At 48.0% G+C, this 20,173-nt stretch overlaps 1 protein-coding gene across 1 annotated transcript in view; it reads left to right on the top strand.

The window, feature by feature from the left end:
- LOC133626355 (TGF-beta receptor type-2-like) overlaps positions 1-20,173 on the top strand; it is a 34,617-nt gene that overhangs the window by 2,627 nt on the left and 11,817 nt on the right. Inside the window, exon 2 of the mRNA XM_062004811.1 lies at positions 17,573-17,723. Within this exon, the coding sequence (XP_061860795.1) occupies positions 17,573-17,723 (151 nt within the window). The remainder of the gene's footprint in view (positions 1-17,572; positions 17,724-20,173) is intronic.

The raw sequence follows: 20,173 nt of genomic DNA, 5'->3' as shown, positions 1-20,173 counted from the left end.
CAAGATTTATATACTGGAAGATGAAATACACAGTAGATGAAGATAAGCATGACACAGTAAAGTTGTTCCAGCAGAATAGAAGTTACAGACTTGATATCGGGGTTACTGTATTGTTCACATGGAAAAATTCTGGCCTTAAAATTAATAATCAGTTCTCTTGCCCTGTTTTGCATCAGCATCAGGAAAATCTCGCTTGTGCTCTGTCAGAAATAGGGCTCAGGTCAAGCCACACAAGCATGGGGCTAAACAACATCTTGTCTCGTGGAGAGGAGAAAAGCACCACAACTCTCTGAGCTGTGAGGACAGCTTCAAGAACATGAGCTAAGTGTCACTGGTATGACAGCAGCTCTCAGGGTGTGAAGAGCTCCAGGAGCCCGGCAGACTGCCTTTGGGCATCAAACCTCCACAAGAGCATATGAAACTCAAAATCTGCCAGGGCATGTAGCACTTACCAAGGGAGAAATGTACTCCATGGGATCTGCTGAAGCTCCAAAGAAAAAGAGGGTTAGTGAAACAAGGGAAGGTTGCAAGGCTACTGCTGCAAGACCAGAGCTCCCAGCTCCTGTGGTCTGGGTCTGCTTCCCCATAACTCAGTCTCTCATTAAAATGCTGACACATGAAAATATCCTGACAATTTTTGCTGAGTCTCCCAGGATCTCTTTGCCACAGTCCCTTAAGACACTTTGATAGCCCCCAGAGAATGCATTTGAGGAGGTATCTCTTGGTAGACGGTGGCTCTCCGAAGCCGCATGCTCTTTCCTGGTTGCACAAAGCAGCCCTCATCCCCACAGTGAGCCTCTTCAGCTAAACATATACAGCATATATAATTCATAAATCATGACAGGGAGCTCCAGGGCTGTCAGAAAAACATCTCTGGCTTTTGATCTGCCCAAGAAATCTCTGACCTATCCCAGGCTCCTCAGGCAGCTCATTCAAGAAGTCAGCCTCTTATTGCTAAGGTCACCAGAGCTAAAACAAGAGGTCGTGCTGCCACCAAAATGCCAGCCCACTCCTCGGGCAGGGGAACCATTGGGACTGCACCCCAACACCAACATACACACAATTCAGGAACACAGGGTGAAATCTGAGCTGGTGGGAGGACAAGGGAAGGAAGAGGACGATGAAGAGTCACCCTCCATTTCACAGGAGGGGGTTTGCTGAGTCAGAGCGAGACAGCAGACCCCTTGTCCCAGGCCGTGGGGCACAAGGAGGTGGATGCTGGGACACATGGCTGTGGGATTGGTTATGCCAATCCTTCTCAAATAGCACCATATTTAGCTTTGGTGTTGCTTTAAAGACAGCCAAAACACTAAGGAAAAAATCATCACCCTCAAAATCAAACCAGAGGCTGCAAGGACCCCACATTTGCTGGTTGTAGGTTGGGAGTAGGAGCAGCATCCTACTGCCTGAAGGAGAAACTTGTGCATCCTACCATGAGGCTGAGTAACAACAAAGTTGCACCAAATTCTGCAGTTAGAAAATAAAGAGGCAAAGCACAAGAAGAGTCCTGACAGTGCAAAATTGGAGCCCTCTGCAGTGTTGCAAGTGGCATGAGGCTCCGAAGGAAAGTGATGGATTGTTTTGAATTTAGCTTTACATTTCTCCTAATCTGATACTGCAGTTTCAGCCCTTGGTGTACTTGAGGTTAACTGAAGGCTCAGAAAGCTGGCAGTGTACAGCTATGTCAGATTTATGAAAGCAGGCATTTCCTCTCCCCTTGCATCTCCAGCTTTGCTCAGACTTGAGACGGGCCAGTCATCAAATCTGTGTTTTAGTGGCAAGCTTTGTGGAGGAAAGTCCTTTTAGAAACGAAACTAAAACACAGTGCTTTCAAAAACAAACAAAAAACTGGTGTTTTACTGATGCTATCACTATTTAATGATGGCCACAAAGACATTTTTGTGTACTAGTAGTAAAAAAGTTCAGCCAGCTGCAATCATGATACTTGTTACTCCCATTAGAGAGTCCTGAACAGATGTATCCCACGTATTCACTGGATATGGAGAAAGCAAACACTGGCATTAAAAACAGGTGACTGGGGACTTTCTTTCTGAGAGAATATTCAGCTCTCCTGCCTCTGCTCTGCAGCTTATATTGTTCCATGTTTTGCTCTGCTGGGTTTATTTCCTCAGGACGTTATTTTCCTCTCCCCTTAGTGATAACTCTTTGCAATAACATTTGCTTCCAGCCAGGGCTCCACAGCTCTGCGACTCGCCATAAACTAATGAACTCTCCCATAGATTGTCATGTTTTCAAGGAAATGCAACATCTGATCTTTTTATTAAGAAAAAAAACCAGTCCCACCAAGGAGACAAAATCAGCAGCTCCCACACACTTTGCTCTTCCCACATCCAGCGCTCAGCGCTGTGTGCCAAGTGCAGGCCTCGCGCTGGAAGGGGCCTCCACACAGAGGGGAGATAACACTGCTGAGGGCTGCCTGCCTTATCAAACCTGGGGATTACAGCTACGTTATCTCCATGCTGGACCCCAGCCTTGGGAGAACATTTCCTTAGGGATCTTTACAGGGAAATGAAGGGGTGGCTGAAAGCTGTCTTAGTCCTGCTTGTGTGCCTATCCCTGTTGCGATCCTGCCTCTGGAAAGGATCTGTAACGTCCATCAGAGTCATATTTCTTGTTTGTTGTTTGGTTCATCTTTTTATTACAGCTCATGTAGGGCTGAAACTCTCCTGCCAGCTGCTAGTAGTTGTCAAGCTTTTAGAAGAAGTGGGAGAGCCTGCTTATCGTGCAATCTCCTCTGTAGCCCATGCTCTCACCAATTACCCTGCTCCAGGATTTGGCCTTTCATGGAGCTGTTCCACTGCAGTGCTTTAAGTGCTTTACTTCCCATTGATAAGCCAGGAACACGCCTGACAAGAGACAGCTGATTTATACTCTGGGAAGTGCATCTCAGCACTGGGGCAGTTAATGCATCCAGCTGTACACCACAGCTTGCACTGGATGGAAGGATATCGCCCACACAGGTTCCAGCAGCTCCAAGGCCATACCTCAGCCCCAGGGTTACCTTTGAATGGACAGGATTATTTGCATCTAGATGCAAGAGTAAAAGAAATGGAAAAAAAAAAGAAAGAAAGATGTTTTCAACCTTTCTGGAGTGTGATTTGTAGCAGAAGTGAGCTGTAATGGGGAGCTGATGTGCAGCTCCAGCCCTGGCACCTGTGGGTGTCACTTTGCAGAGTCTCGTGCTCCAGTTAGACCCACGACTTGGCCATGACTTTCAAAGTGTTGAACCAGCATCGTGCTGAACATGCTCTGCCTGTGGCAAGACCACTCACCTTGCCACACTGGAGATGGAGATGTTCCCTTTAGCTCCATGTTGTTTACTCTCTGCTGGGTCCCAAACATCCAAAGAAAGCCATCCCCATCAACTTCCACTCCACTCCAGAGCAGGTGAGTGCTGATGAAGCCTGAAGGTGTCTGAAGGAAACATCTGTCTCCCGTCACAGCCTGCAAAGAGCTGTTGTCCTCCCACCATGCTTAGGATGGCAAGTCCTGGGAGCTGGAGAGCCCTTGTCTCCAGGACCATCACACGCTGCATGCAAAGCAGTGCTGATACGCTTTTGCCAGCAACTGGAACCAGGGCAAGTGTGGCCATCAGCAACTGGGCTGGCTCACTGCCCTGGTCCAGGATCCAGACAGGGCTGAGCCCTGAAGCAATCACTTGAGGTGACACCAACTGATGTGGTCTAAGCACTGATAAGGCATCTCCTTGCCCCAGTACCTGGACTCCTAAAGTTTATCATTTCCTCAGCACCCTTGGGAAGATGTTCCCTCTGTGAACAACATTCTTATACCTGTGCTTCTGGGAGGCTCAGGGATATCTGCTGAAGTTCCTGGCCTGTTGGTTGTTACACCACTAAGAGGGGTCTTATCCTTAGATCAACAATGCAAGACCCTGAGAGCTTGATACTGATCCCTTCTCACTTCAGCCATTCCAAAGCAGAACTCAGATCCCTTCCCAGGAATGGTTCTTGGGGGTGCCATGACTACAAGTGCTTCTAGGGTCTTTATAATTAATACTGGTATAGATATTTCTTTAAAAATAAATTGCTGTTTTCAGATGGATCATTTAATAAAATGCCACTCGTGAATGCCCATGTGCCCTGACAAGTGTCTGACAGAGCAGGTTGCCAGTCAGTGCAGCTGGGACATGATGAGGAACATCTGTCTGATGTTGTTTGATAAAACTTCCTGCCTGGGAGACTCTAAACATCAGCATGCAGCATGGAAGAAATTGAATCAGCCACTGTCTTGCTGTGGCAAGCATTTTTTCCACACTAGATCTATCCCAAAATTAGCCCCAACCAGTCCATGACAGCAAACAAGACCCTTCTTACAATGAGAAGTGACACACAGAGCCATAAGCAACGAGCAGTTGAATGAATCATCCTTCTTCAAATAGACCCAGGGTACAAGTGTCCACAGGAATAAGACCAATGGATCCCCTGGGAGCTCAGTTCCTGCCATGTCTTTAATATGTCAAAAGGCACTCAGTGGTAAAAAATGGTTGCAGACGTTCCCACCAGAGGCAGAGACTATTTGCTTGGTGGTGAGATCTCCTCAGCACACATTTACTCCACTTCTGTGCATTTGCCTTGTGCTCACCTGTCTGTAAAATAGCAGCCAAGCTCTTCTTTCACCCTCACCAGCACTATTACTCCTACAAAGGCTGCAGCTTTGTGAGGCAGTGCTTGGGCAGAAGCATTGCTCTGTGACATTCAGATGGAGGCACATTTCCTTCAGGAGGTGTCCTGGGGCAGGATGCTCAGCTGATGAGGCAATGCACTACTGCAGAATAATGAGATCTCTGAGCAGGAGATGGTAAACAGAGAAGATTCCTCCCTTTGTCTGTTCCTCCATGCTAGAGGAGCAGCTTTGTCCGCTGCACCTCATCCCCTCCAGCTGCAGAGGCTCCTTAAAGCTATGCTACAGCTCTGCCCACGGGTTGGGACCTATGGGAACCTTCTCATTCTCCTTCAAGAGGGATCTCTCAAGAAGCATCACAGAAATGTACAAGCTCCCCTCTACTTTCACATGCAGAGAAAAAGCATTTTAGGCCCTGTCAACAGGACTCTTGGTTCCATTGCTGAAAAAATTCCTTTGCAAAAACCTGTTTCCTCTGCCCTCCTGCCATAGCTCTCTTTTGCTTTAGGGAAAGGGAAAAGATAATCAAGTTGAATTCAGCCCTATTGGGCAGGGCTTTTTGATAGGTTACAACACAAGCTCCTTAAAAGAGGATTTTTTTCCTGAGGTCAAGAAAGAAATGAAAGAGAAGAACACACCACTTATTTACACACTGAATGTGGGACGCTTTAGGAGAAGCAAGAAAGTTTCTAGTGTCTGTAATCCAGGCTAGGCTCCAGTTCAAGTTCCCTCTGACAGCACAAATTACTTAATTGCTGTTAGATCCAGTCTAAAGGAGGGCAAAATTCAACTCTATGTAATAATTTTAGCAGATGTAAAGAACAGGCAGTGCTGGAACAACTCGATGACAGCACATTGATGTAGAATTAACAGAACATCTCTGCCCCAGCAGCTCGTCACACAAGTCCTGTGCAAGCCTCACTTCTCAGGGATCAAAATAACACACACAAAAAAAAACCCCCAAATCAGTCAATCACAAAAAGTCCACCCGAGATATAAAGAGCAGCTCCAGTCTAACGTCTCTTTGTGGGTTCATCAAAGTCCTCCCAGCAGATGGCAAATCGAACATGTGCCAGGAATTTCAAACACTCCTCAGGAAGTTCATCTAAATCATCAGTAAACCATTTGCACTTAAAACAGGCAAACCCTGTTGCCCAAATGTCACCCAGATAATGTTTCTGATGTGTTTACCTATTTGGACAACGTCTTTACATTTCAGTTCTATCTCTTCTCGGAGATCCAGGATTCCTGCAGAGCCTGAAAAATGTACACAAAACTCAATTCCTGAGTATAATATGATGATGGTAGTAAAATACCCCTGCAACCTGCTGTGCAGTAGTTTTACTTGAATTGCAGTAGTGAGGACAGGGCAATGTCTGCAACCATCTTGCAGCTGGCTTGCTTTTGCTTTTAGGTTCATTGCTGCTGCTTTTTCTATGTAGAGAGTGAGACTCGTCTCTGGTGCATCTTCCTGAGAATGAGATGCAGAAGCTGCAGTTAAATGGGATATAGGAGAGACTGTTGGTAGCTCTGGAAAAACAGGAGTGAGAAAAATGATGGTAACAACATTGTGAAGTTGGTTGACTCTTACCTTCTGCTGTTCAGCTCCCAGACCTGCAAGTGCTGTTAAATCCTCAGCAATTTCTGCAATGGCTTGTGACAAGACGAGCTCAAACCACCAGTGCATGGCTAGGCTGTGACTCCTTCTCCTAAGCAGTGTGGGAGGTGGGAAGAAAGGACTCATTTTTAAGACCAGGATTTAGTCAAAAGCAGATCCCTGTGAAGTGCTCTTCAAATGACTGAAATGTCAGAGCCCTCTGAAAATCACAGACTCATAGAACCATAGAATGGTAGGGGTTGGAAGTGACCTGTAGAGATCATCCAGTCTAATACCTCTGCCAAAGCAGGTCAAGCTAGATCAGATCACATAGGAATGTGTCCAGGTGGGTCTTGAAGGCCTCCAAGGAAGGAGCCTCCACAACCTCCCTGGGCAGCCTGTGCCAGGGCTCCCTCACCTCAACAGTGAAATAGTCTTTCCTTATGTTTAAATAGAACTTTTTGTGGTGCAAATCCCCAGTCATCAGGAATCACTTTCCAGGGGGATGTGCCAGCTTGGCTCTCTACAAACCCCACCAGCAGCTTACACACACCACGCCATGGCATATGACAATACCCTGCTTTACCCTGCAAAGCCCCAGGTAAGCAGAGCTGCTGGCAGAGCTGCTAAAATTCCTATGAACATTGTTTCTCCCCCTCCTCCAACCTTGAATAACTTACTGTGCTTTCCATCTGATGAAGAGAAGTGGCACATTCCCCCTGCACACTGTCTGAGCTGGTGGGAGTTACTGTGCTGATGGGGCTGTGGTGTGATGCTGATGGAAGTAACCACAAAGAACTGGGTGTATATCTAGTTCTTCCAGCCGTGGGGACTTTTTTCCCTCCTAGACCCCAAAGTTGTTGTTCAGGCTGTGCTGATAGCTTGGTTTGCTCTCTCAGGGTATTTCCAATGCCACGTGTGGGTAGGAAGGACAACAAAAGATCTGAAAGAGAAAAGAATAGGGGCAGTAGATGAAGTGAAATAGACTTGTTGCGAGCTCAGATCTTGTGTTCCAATTTCAGACACAGGATGGCCATGAGCTTTGGTTTCTGTCATAGCTCCTCACATTTGACTTTTGTAGCCTAGATCTTTAGCAGCAGCTGCCAAATGCCTGATGGGATAAGGACAGTTATTACCAGGCAAACTCTGAATTGCTTTTGTCTGCTACAGCAGGTTTTTTGCCTGGTAACAGCTCTGGAGATATCAGCTGCAATTACACAGCAACATGCAACAACCAGCACATGCTCAGCACTTAGGGAGTGAAAAAACCCTGTGTTAAGATGCTGCCTTGTGTGACTTGAGGAGCTCCTTCCATAACTTCCCATCCTCCCTCAGGCTACTTTTTCACTGAAGGATGCAGGGCATCCCTGATCATCTCCTGAGGGGATAAGCAAGCCTGCAGAACAATGAACAAATCCATACCTTGTGAATCCCCTCCTGGCTTTAGGACAGCTTCGCTCACCTAAGGAGTCCACACAAGGCTAGGTGCAGTGTTGACACCCATATGGAACTGCCAACTTGCCCACCAGCATTGCCTTCAGAGCTCTGCAATCCTTCCCCTTCATAACCCATCATCTGCCCTGGGGTCATAGAATCATAGAACGAATCACAGAATGGTAGGGTTGGAAGGGACCTTTAGAGATCATCCGATCCAACCCCCGTGCAGAAGCAGGTTCATCTAGATCATGTCTTGGTGCCACCTTTTTGGTCCAGTTGCAGCCTGGCAAGTGGCAAGCATTGTTCTGTAGTCCATCAGTGCAGGCAAGCCTAATTCAGCAATTCAGCTTCACCTGGATTTAGTTACTTGCCTGGGTGAAGCAGATGGTTGGGTGCCTTAGGGGCTCACTGAAAAATAACACAAACAACATGCAAATGGGCATCTCCCAGCCACCAGCTTTACTGATGTTACAGCAGAGGTTAAGTGCATCAGTGAAATGGATTCAGAAATACAACATTTTGAGACATTGATGAATGTTTCAAAGACACTGAGAAGAACAAAATGGTACAGGGCAACTGAGTCTGTTTTATCCATTCTATCTTCCTCCATTCTCACCTCAACATCTCAGGGTACAAACCGGCGTTAATGGGAAGGACGCTGTTCATTAACACCAGAGTGCTCCTGAAAGAGCTTGAGCCAAGGGGATATAGTTATTGCCTCACCCAGTGCTTAGAGTCCTTCCAAAGCTGATCAAGGGCAGAACATTATCCTCAAGGTTCTGCTGGGCTTGAAGACCTCAGCACTGCAGAGCTGGCTTGCTTTGCTTTCCAAACTTGAATGCCAAACTTTCTTCAGTGAGTAGTTTTCACGTTTGAAGGAGTCCTCCAGCTGGAAGACAAACAATATGCAAGCATAACACGTTTCAAGGAGCAGCAGAAACCCACAAAGGGGCTTAAAAATAATTAAGTAAAATAAACTTCATCTTAATTTAATCCAGGGAGTAAACAGAGAGGGTTTGCTTGTAGCATCCTGTCATGTACAGCATGCGATTTCTCCACAGCTTTCAAACGGATTGCATGAGAGCTTGGATGCAAAATAGCTGCATTGAGATGGGGAAGATCCTCCAGGAATTGCTTTGCATGGGGAAATGAATTTCAGTTCAGCCACTTCAGAAGAGTTTTTTGTTTGTTTTTGTTGTTTACTTTCCCCTGACATGGAATCAGCTGCGATTGCGCCGCATGCGGGATCGGTTAGCTGGTTACATAATGCTTAATAAATCCAAGAGAAATAATGTAAACCACATCACCCATCCTGGCAAGAGTAACATTATCTCAGGCAGTGTCACCATCCCACCGGGCTCAGCCATTGGCAAAGCATCTGAAGCGATGCTGGGGGCATGAGGGGCTGTGCTGCTGCATGGCAGATGTGACTGGGGAAAAAACGCTTGTGGCATGTTTAGGAGCCTTGAAGACAAACAGATTGCCTGGGCAGCCTGGGTGTAATCATAGAATGGTAAGGGTTGGAGGAAACCTCTAGAGATTACCCAGTGCAACTTCCCTGCAGAAGCAGATCCAGCTAGATCAGGTCACATAGGAATCTGTCCAGGTGGGTCTTGAAGACCTCCAAGGAAGGAGCCTCCACACCCCCCCTGGGCAGCCTGTGCCAGGGCTCCCTCATCTCAACAGTAAAATAGCTTTTTCTTATGTTTAAATGGAACTTTTTGTGTTCCAGCTTCATCCCATTACCCCTTGTCCCGTTGCTAGATACAATAAAAAAAGGGATGTCCCAACCTCCTGACACCCACCCTTTAGATGTCTGTAAATATTAATGAGATCTCCCCTCAGTCTCCTCTTCTCCAGACTAATGGTAATGGTAAAGGTATATCAAAAAGTAGAGTTCCCACGGGGAGGGCAGCTCACCCCAGCCCACAGGGCAAGGCAGGCACGTGCTCCAGCCCTATCTGCTGCTTGTCTACAGTATTACTTCACCCTATTAATTTCCCCCTGAGTGCTTTGTAAAATCATAACGGGCTCATAAACAGAAAGAGCAAGATTTGGTGATTAAATGATTTACCGCAGATCGTTTCTGCCATGACGCTGTGGAAGAGAAAAGCCATTGTGCTGAGGTGCCAGTGCTGGCAGTCCCTGGGGAGCAGGAGGGAAGGGAGATGACACCCAGGATGAAGCTGCCAGGCTAAATACAAAACAGTGCTACTGACTTGCACACAAAAAAATGGGGAGTGCAGAGGACTGCAGGTACCTTCAACTCTGCAGTACTCCCATCTCTCCCAGGAAAGCCATCCAGCTCAAGGATGCAACACCCCAAGCACGTTCCACTGCTTGGCACAGAGCAGCTCTTCTCCTTTCCTGTATTTCCCTACCTGCTCTGCTCCCTCACTTTGCTTCTAGCCCCAGGAGAGACCTGCAGCTGCTTTCACCTACGCTGTGGTTAAATATCAAGAGAAGGAAAGCTGGGGATGAAGGGGTTAATTACTCCAGGCTCAGTACAAGCCAAGTCTGTAAGTGACTCCCTATTGCTCTTTCAAATAGAGGCTGCCTGGAAAGGGAAAGGAAAAGAAAGAGAGAGAGAGGTTTACTTTACAACCATCATTATTTCATCTGCAGAGTTTATACAATGGCAAATAAAAGCCAGGGTACGTGAAGTCAAATCATTTCTGTTTCATTAACGGTATGGAAATCGCTTTGTTTTTACAGGGCAAAGCAAATGTGAGGTTGATGTGTGTGTGTGTGTGTGTGCAGCTCCCTGCGCTGCAAAGGGCAGAGCACTCAAATCCAGAAATAAAAAATGACTCAGAGGCCGTAGGATCTATGAGTCAGTTGAGCTGTTGTTGTTTTTAAACACAAGCGAGAGCACAATATGGCAGATAATTGCCCGTGCAGCCCTCCCACTGTCGCGGTCCCCATCGCTGCCGGCCCAGCCGCGCCCTGCACCAAGGAGCCAAACGAGGGCCCCCAGAGATGGAGCATGGGCTGGCTCAGCAGGAGCAGCTTTAGGGGACAGAAAGCGAAACCTGGGGCAGGAAACTTCCTCCTGAAGGAGAAGGATCGCTGGTGTTGCCTGATTTCAGTGGACAATGAGCGAGGTGGGTTGTTGTGGTGGCTGGAGGAGACAAGCAGCTCTGGGGACAGATGGAAGAGCACGGGGCTGGACACACTTCCCCTGTCATCACCCACAGGCACAAATACCAACTGACCAAAATCAAAGAGAAAATGCTCTGGTCAAAACCTCCCCCTCAAAGTGCTGGGCATCGCCCCGCTGGCCCCTGGCACCCCAGCTTGCCTGGATGGCAACAGCCCTGGTGGGGCACAAGGCTGGGGCATCCCTGTACAAAACATCCCCATTCCCCAAAAGCAGAGTCATTGTGCTGACGTGCAGAGAACGTGTGAAAGGTACCCAAAAAGTACCAGAGATTAGCAAAGCAGAAGGATGGGCAACACTCTGCAGAGCTCGTCTCTCCCTGGGGTGAAGTTAGATCATGATGTAATTTAAGCATCTGAAAGAGATTGGAGAAGTCTGGTACGATCCATACCCAATTTACTTTGTAATGGGACTAAGCAGTATTTGCTAAACACTTGGTTTAAAGGGATATTTTCACAAAGGAAAAATAAGTGGTGGAATAAGTCAGTTACCAGCCTGTTTGAAGCAGGTCCAAGCAAACCAGAAATGTATACTGCATGTCTTTCTGGCGCTGGGAAGCACTGATGTCTAACACAATCAAAATCAGTCCTTTTTTATTCACCAGGAAACATTACTGGCTCATTGCTTGCTCCATGCTGTAGTCTGCCAAGCACAGTATTTCTTATGCAGGACAATGTGGGACCACATACCTAAAGGCAGGGCCTGGTCCCTTGAACCGAATGTGGCCTGAGCGTTGATGGATTTCCTGGAGGAGCTGGGGGCTTGTGCCTTGCAGGGGTGAAAAATGGGCCAATACTTGTTTTTCAGCTCCATTTGGCCTGTTCTACCTCTCCTGCAAAGGTGGAGATACAGTGTTTGGAAAACATATGGATAGAGTGATACTAAGGACCTCTCTGGTTCAGCAGATGAAAGCAGCACCAGGTCCCACCACTGGAAAACTGAACTGTGATGGAGGAAGCCAGGCTGCATCCAAAATAAAAGTACAACACCTCAAGGTCTAGTTTTGGGGAGCTCCTGTAGCGCTGTGGGATGCCACCAGGAGCTTTCCTGCAAATCAGATTTAGCTCAAGCTGGAGCTGACTGGGAGAAATCTGTGATCTCTTGGGATCTCTGTTTTACAGGTCGTGCTGGACAATTGCAGTAGGGGCTTCTGACCCTGTGTAGGATCTCCTGGAAATTGGGGATATAGGAATGTCCTACACTGTTGTAGCAAATCCACAACACTGGTGCTTACTTTGTGGAGAAGGTAGCTCAGGAGTAACCTGCCAATGGAGAGCACCAAAGTCCTGGTGTTCTCACATGGGTCAGTGAGAGAGCAAAGCCCATCAGCCCTGCTCTTGTTTCAATCTTTAAAACAAGTACTGTATATAATAGGGAAGGAATTTGTTTGTTCTCATAATAATTTTATGAGAGGCTCTGTTATTGTGGAGTCATGTCATTAGCCACGGATGAAAGCCCAAAGCAAAGCCTCATCCCAAACTCATGGACGAAGGACTCTGCTGAGCCTGGGCTTGCCCGGGTGGGAAAGCAGGTCTCGGCACAGGTTGGGTTTCCAGGAGAAATGTGCCTGCAAGGTTGAGGTAGAGGTGTTCCCCAATCTTGCCTTTAAGCATGCTGCTGATTAGAGAAAGCTGCAGGGCACGGCAGCTAAACTCCCAGACCTTGGTCTCTCTGAGTACAAAGGCTGGGGATTGCAGGCTGACTGACCTGCATGGAAAAGATGATGCAGAGAGCTCCTGGAGCTGCTGCAGTAGCAGCAAGCTGAGATGCCCTCTGCAGTTGCTGAATTAGCATCAGTCCCATTCCAGGGTACATAGAAAAGAGGAGGTAGACTTCACTATAGAGCATATATGACTTCAAAATGATCAACTTTTCTTTGTCCTTGAAAAACAGATGCCATTTAAGGCCATTTGCTACTGACAGACTGAGCATAATCTGCAGGTCCAATAGTGAAGGTCCTATGTGGCAGAGGTGTCAGACCTCAGGAGCGAGAGAGCTGGGGGGTGCAAGTACCTTAGCATCTCACACCAAGCACCTTTCCTTAAGCCCATGGGGTGTTTAGTTGCCACAAAGCAGCACACCTGAGAGAACAGCTGAGAACCACCACTGCTCGTTCTGCCCCGCAGAGAAAGAGCGTCACCTGCACGTGCCACTGCTTTGGCTACACAGTGCTTGCTCCTTCCCTGTAGCAAAGGCATTGTGTCTCCACCTCTGTGCCCCTCAGGCTTACTCCTTAGGGATTCCCCCTCCCAGTGTGCAGAAAGCTGGAGGCATAATTAGGTGGTTGGTGACTTACCTGCTCTCTGGAGCTGCATTGGTAGGGATGAGCTAAGGAGAGCTTATCCCTCTGGGCTCTTATAGCTGCAGTCACCATTGGCAGCCAAGCGTCTGGCAAGTGAGCAAAAAAGCTCATCTGTTGCGAGCTGACCGCTTCTGTGGCTGCAGCGATGGGACTGGTATGAAATTCTCTTGGAGACCTGTTTTAGAGGACTCTTTCTACAGGGGAGGAGGATGAGTTATTAACTATGGCAGCAGTGTTTCAGTGGGCCTTGCAGGTGGCCAAGTGGAGAACAGGGATGCCCTGTGGGTAAGCAGAGGCTGGAGGGCTGCCCCAGCACGCAGCAAAAAATATCCCTGTGTCCTTGGGTGGTGGTAGCACCCCTCCTGCTCTTGCAGGAGGCACTTTTGGTGTAGGGTTTTTTCTTTCCCTTTATTCCTCTCTACTTGAAAATCATCTCATATTCTCTCAGTAACCTCTCTGGGGTCCCAGTTATGGATACCAGAAGACTTGATCCCGCTCTCGTGCACAAGAGAACAAGCCTCCCTATTGATAGGCAGCCAAGCTCTCTGTGAGCCCACCTATCAGTGACTTCAAACCATCTTTCCAACTGTTGTTCCACAATAACTTTGACTAACTGTACTATTTATTGGCTCACATCACATCCTTATGGCTTCAATTTATTTCTGGAAAACGCAACCCACATTTAATTAGTTTATAGTTTGTTCCAAGTTTTGCTTATCCAGCTTTTTTTTTTTGGTCCTCTTTTTTCTTTCTTTCTTTTTTTTGAAGTTTGTATTTTGATGTTTAGCATTTGCCTTGGCAACATCTGGAACCCCTTTATAGAAGTGTATTGTTACTTTTACTGCTCGTGCAGCTTTATTAAATCATCCGAGTATTAATATTGAAAGTGTTCATCTGGGTCTAATCAGGGCCAAGATGAGTGATGTGGCAGCTAAATTGTACCTACAAGCTTATGGTTCAAGGACACAAAGTCCTGAAGAAACTGCAGTGGGTTTTGTGCTCTTCTTTTTAGCTGCTTAGGAGAAGAAGGAGGGAGCAGGGGGAAAGAGATATTCCTACTCTGACCTTTCTTGCAGAGCAGATAACAGAATCACAGCCTGAGCTAGTTTAGAACAATTTGTCTCCAAAGAATTTTGTCCAGTTACTGCTATATTTCTGGATCTTATTTCCATATTTAACTCTTTCATCTGCCCTGGCTTCTCCACTCTGCAGTGCAAACGACTGCCAAGTCAAGATCCCCACCACATGCATCAGTGCAAAACCGCCGGGGCTGACGTTTTGCTCTGGGACCTCAAGTAAAGCCTTGACATAAATAAGTAAATAACATACCTGGTGGGTATAAATACATAAATACCAAACCCCATCACTCTTCTGCATCAGTAACATCTACAATCGGGGTTTGTCCATTTGCTTCTCCTCCTCAGGGCCCCCAGATATCCTTGTGATGATGGTGCTGAGCCTGTGCTCCCATATGAGAATGCTGCGAGCACTGCAGGAGCCAGGGCACGGAGGGGTTGAGCTGAAAGGCTAAAAGAAGACATATGTCAGCGACAGCACCAGAGCACAGCCCTGGGTGTGGTAGGGCTGGGTGCTGTGAGGAGAAACTGATTGCCCTTCAACTCTCTGTTCCCATGGAGTGACACGGAAGGAGTTTGTAGAGCATGGCGGCTGTCATTGCACATCGAGAGCCCCACACAAATGCTGGGTTTGATGGCTGATCCACCTTCATAACTCTCACACATGAGAGGAGTTTTGCTTGTGAGTCCTGCCCCAGCAGAGCGAGGCAGGGAGGCAAGGGTGGCTCACAAATTCACCCACAGAATCCCCGGGGGCCTTGGCAGGGCCAGAGCAGCCCCATGGATGAGGAGGATCCGCTCTGCTCACAGCTCCTTGCTCAACACAATTCCTGCTGAGGCCTTTTAAGCCTTATGTCGGTCATTTAAACCCAAATTTCCTCCTTCCAGCCTTCAGATGTACTAGACTTCTTTTCTGCAGCCAGGTTTCCCCCCCATCATTAACCCTGGCCCTATGTACGAGGCCACAGGAGGTTGTAAATGGTTTATTTACATGCGAGAGCCTTCCAGCAGCTCTTTTTATGGCTGTTGCATGGAGTGGGGTCTGGGCCAGCAGGGGAAGCAGGGCAGGCACGTGAGGTGCTGTCAGAGCAGGCCGCGTGCCCTGGGTTCGGGAAGCAGAGTTAAGAATCCCTTGTTCCTGTTGGGACAGTGTATGTGTTAAAAGGGAAAGGGACTATAGGTCACAGATGTGGCCACCAAGAGTGCAGGAGGTTCTGCAGGTTTGCCCACAGACACAGGAGTGCTTGTGTGTCTGCAAGGGCCTTGCTTGCATGGGGCTGAGGCTTCGCAAGCCACAGCTGGGGACTGTGCTATTTGTTTCTTCTTTGCACAAAGGGCTGGTGATGGAAAACCCCTGTATCAAAAATAGTGTGACCAGCAGGACCAGGGCAGTGATTGTTCCCCTGTACTGGGCACTGGTGAGGCTGCACCTCAAATACTGTGTCCAGTTCTGGACCCCTCACTACAAGAAGGACATTGAGGTGCTGGAGCGTGTCCAGGAACAGACAACAAAGCTGGGAAAGGGTCTGGAGCACAAGTCTGATGAGGAATGGCTGAGGGAGCTGGAGGTGTTTAGTCTGGGGAAGAGGAGGCTGAGGAGAGACACGATCACTCTCTACAGATACCTGAAAGGAGGTTGTAGTGAGGTGGGAGTCTCTTCTCTCAAGTAACAAGCAACAGCACAAGATGAAACAGGCTTCAGTTGCACTAGGGGAAGTTTAGACTGGACATTAGGAAGAACTTTTTCCCTGAAAGGATTTTTAGACACTGTTCCAGGCTGCCCAGGGAGGTGGTGGAATCATACACGAAGTACTGAGAGATATGGTTTAGTGATAGGCTTGGCAGTGTGAGATGACTGGTTGGACTCAAAGATCTTAAAGGTCTTTTCCAACAGGAACGATTCTATGATGGCTGTTGCAGGACAGTGAGCCACAACAGCCCTTTTCACAGGGACTGGGAACACGAAGGCACCTCAGGGAAGCAGCAGCCAGGGAAGCACGGATAGCCTACACCTTTGAAAAAGTAGCTGCTGTAGTTCAAGCTCCTGCCTGAACAATCTGGTGTGTGTTTATTTAAGTAGAAATTTATAAATAAACATTTCTACAAAAGCCACTTGGTGGCTTCATTTTTAGAAATAAAATTAGGAAAAAAAAAGAAAGACATTTAGCATCCTTAGAACAGGAAGTTTAAATTTAGCTGGGATTTATCCCTTACCCGAGCATAGTTCATTCACCCTTTGTACAAAAATAGACATAATTTTATGCCCGTGAGATACACACAGAGCAGCTCCACGTGGGCAGTGGTTATTGCTGCTGCTGCAGTCAGAACCCACTCTCTAGGGGCAGGAGAGCATCTCATGCCAGGCCAGGGCAGAGAGGGCAATGGGGCCCCAGAGGAAGTAGCCCCAGGTGCCCCAGAGCTCGGGAAGTCTCAGCCCATTGTTTATTGACAAAAACACAGGTGCTCGAGGAGCAGGTGGCAAACACATTTCCCAGCTTGGGCTTGTTGTATGGGCAGAGGGAGGACAAAAAGGCAGCAGGAGAGGAGGGAGCTGCTTCAGCCTGGCTCTGCATCCCTCCGAAGCACCTCTCTCCCCTCAGGAAGGAGAATAATACCTTCAGGGTATTATGAGGGACCTGAAGATGTCCCTTTCAAATACTGCAGGCACTCAGGACAAGGGAAGATTCTGATTTGAGCCCAGGTTGTAGAGGACAAAATAAACTTCCACTTGATAAATGCTATGGGAAACATAGAGGGAAAACATGATTCTTTGCAGCTTCCCAGACTCTGCAAAGCTCTTGTCTGATGGGACCTGCCTGCACAGCCCCAGCACCCCTCTATCACCTCTACGCCTTGCCATCATCTAAAGCACATTTGACCAAGCTATCATAGAATCACAGAATCATTTTGGTTGGAAAAGACCTTTAAGATCATCAAGTCCAACCACTCACCAAGCCCATCACTAACCCATGTCCCTCAGCACCTCATCTATGTGTCTTTTAAATAACTCCAGGGATGGTGACTCCACCAACTCCCTGGGCAGCCTGTGCCAGTGCTTAACAACCCTCTTAGTGAAAAAGTTCTTCCTCATCTCCAATCTAAACCTTCCCTGGCGCAACTTGAGCCCATTTCCTCTTGTCCTATCGCTCATTACTGGGCAGAAGACATTGACCTTGAATGCAGCAAAATGGGAGCTACAGAGAAATGCATGGAGAAATAGGGTGAATTCAGGCTCCTCATCCCCCACTGATGGTGTGGGTTTGAAAAGGGTGGTTATTTTTCCCCACTGTGGGCAAGTGTGGCCAGGCTCACCGCTCCACCCCGCTCTGCCCCTGCAGCCGTCAGCGCCGGCGCACGCCGCAGCCTGAAGACCAACCTGTGCAAGTGGTGCGACTCCACACCACCTGCCTGCGAGGACAAGGTCTGCTACAGCAACTGCAACCTCAACTCCTACTGCGAGGACCCCTACGAGATCTGCGTGGCCATATGGTGAGTGGCAATTGCCTCCTCCAAGGAGAATGTGAGGGGGAAAAGGGGGGTCATGGGGCGGTAGCTCATGGGAACACGCGTGTAGGTAACCCTGAGCTTGAATTATTGCCTATTAAAATCATTCAAGACTTCCTCTCCCTCTCCCTTTGACTCCCGTTATAATGAAAGCTAGTCACAGTAAAAAGTTACCTGCTCTGCCCTACAATTAGTTTGTTTTCTACATAAATTAAGCATTTAAGCAGCCAACATGAAGTGTGGCAAGTTAGCTGAAAGACCTCAAAACACCCATAAATCCCTGAATTTAGCTTTGCAAGCTGAACTGTGACCCTCAAACCCATGATGTCCTCCCTGCATCAGGCTGGTGAAACCACAGTTCACGTGCAAAGGGGCAGCCTAGGTCTGTCCCCACCCAGCATATGGATGTCTGAGCTGGTACCAAACTGAGGTTTAACCCACTTCCTTCCCATCCCTGGGAAAAAGCCCTTTCCTGTTTCTGCAGGAGCTGCCTGGAAGGGCAATGCAATCTTGCATTTCAGGCCAAGCCTACATCTCATCATTTGGCCCAGAAGGGTGCCTCCCCCAGCTTTTTGGTCCCCATGAGCTAAACTAAAAAAAACCCCATCCATTTTGGGTCTGCCCAGAGTGATTTTCCTCCTCTTTTCCCTTTTAATTTGGCTGCCAAAGTGAAAGCCAGCCAAGCACTTATCGCTAGGCTTTATCTCAACCTGCTAATTAGCGCTGAGTGCTGTACACCCCGCTTGCAGTAGGAGTTTCCCTCAACATAATTGTTGCATTATGGACTTTAAAAAGCCCCCAAAGCACAAAACTGACAAGGAACCCAAACAAACAAGCAAAATCCACCCCCTGCCCCAAATGCCACTACACACACACATGGAGAAGCCACCTTAGACCTTCAGGAGGCTTTCCAGCATTTCAATGGATCTTTCCATTGACGTCCTACATGAAACAGGAAAAAGTGAAACCAATTCCCTAGCCTGGGATGGGGCTGAATCTTGCATTGTGTATCAGATGGGGTGAGGCAGCTTCAGGGTCATAAATAACCCACCTGCCCTGCAGCCTCCTCACAGCATCTCCCACCCCATCCCAAACCCATCAGGAGATCTCTGTGGCTCACCTCTGTGGCAGTCTTGGTGCTCATTGCTCACTTGCAGCAGCATGTTTGGATCATCTGAACTGATCCTGCATAGATATGACAGTCCCAGCAGCAGCTTTGGCCCCATGCTCTTGGACAAGATGCTCACATCCTCCAGAGTGCTCCACCTGAGCAGCCCATGAAGGAGGAAGCACACCCTCTAGGACTCTTCAGATAGAAGCTCCTCTCACAAATAACTTGGGAATCCCAAAGAAATACGGGGAGGACTGAAACCAGAGGACTTCACCAGAGAGAGGATGACAGATTAGGGTTCTTCCCTCTGCATTTGTCTGACTTCCCAGCTGACCTCAAAGGCATTGTGAAACCACCCCATACCTTCACCCTTCTGCTTTGCATGACTAGGCTGGAAGCAGAGGCTGCCTCTGGAATGGCAATTCGTGGTTGTAATCTCCTTTGAACACCCCAGCTCCAGAAACAATGGGCAAACCCTGGCACTCTGCTCTTAGCTCTTAATTAGGTCTTAATTACCCACTGGACCTATAAAGCAGGTGCTGAACCTCCCTGTAGAAGGCCTGGGCTTCACCAGGGCTGTAAGTCCTCCCATGTTGAGCCAATGCTGCCTGAATCCATTGGGGTTTTCCAACAAAACCAGTGTCCTGTGCTTTGGGAGTTGGACAACAGTCAGAGCCAAACCCATCCTTTTACTCTACATGGGACACTTTTCTATGGCTTTAACAGGAGCCCAATGTAGGTGCTGTTGAGCAAAAAACTGTGGCAGGTGAGAAGGACCTAACCTGGCTGAGTGCTGGTGGATAAAAAAAGCTCTAAGGACATCAGCACTGTGGAGCTAGACCTGTTGCATATGGCTGCAAGCCACGTTTCAGTGAGCAAGTGGAGTTTTGTGAACAAGATGTTTGGGTAATAGGCCTTGAAATATTTCTCACTGTGCTTGTTGAAGAATCTTAAGGATTGGAAGGGACCTTGAAAGATCAGATAGTCCAGCCCCCCTGCCAGAGCAGGACCACCTAGAGTCATACAGGAACTCATCCAGGTGGGTTTGGAATGTCTCCAGAGCAGGAAACTCCACAACCCATCTGGGAAGCCCCTTGCAGTGCTCCCTCACCTGAACAGGGAAGAAATTCTTCCCTGTATTTCTTTGGAACCTCTTACCTTCCAGCTCACGTGCAGCTAAATACAACATGGGCACTGGGATATTTGGCATCTTTTCTCCAGGAAGGGAAAAAGAAAAATCTCTTGGACAGGATTCACACCCCCCTCCAGGTCCCATCTCTCAGCTGGTGGGAGAGACTTCTGTGTCTTCCCTGGCTGATGTTAC

The sequence above is a fragment of the Colius striatus genome, chromosome 11 (genome assembly GCF_028858725.1).
Source record: "Colius striatus isolate bColStr4 chromosome 11, bColStr4.1.hap1, whole genome shotgun sequence".
In the NCBI taxonomy this organism is placed as follows: Eukaryota; Metazoa; Chordata; class Aves; order Coliiformes; family Coliidae; genus Colius; species Colius striatus.
Note: the sequence above shows the minus strand (reverse complement) of the source record. Positions and strands in the feature narration are given on the sequence as shown.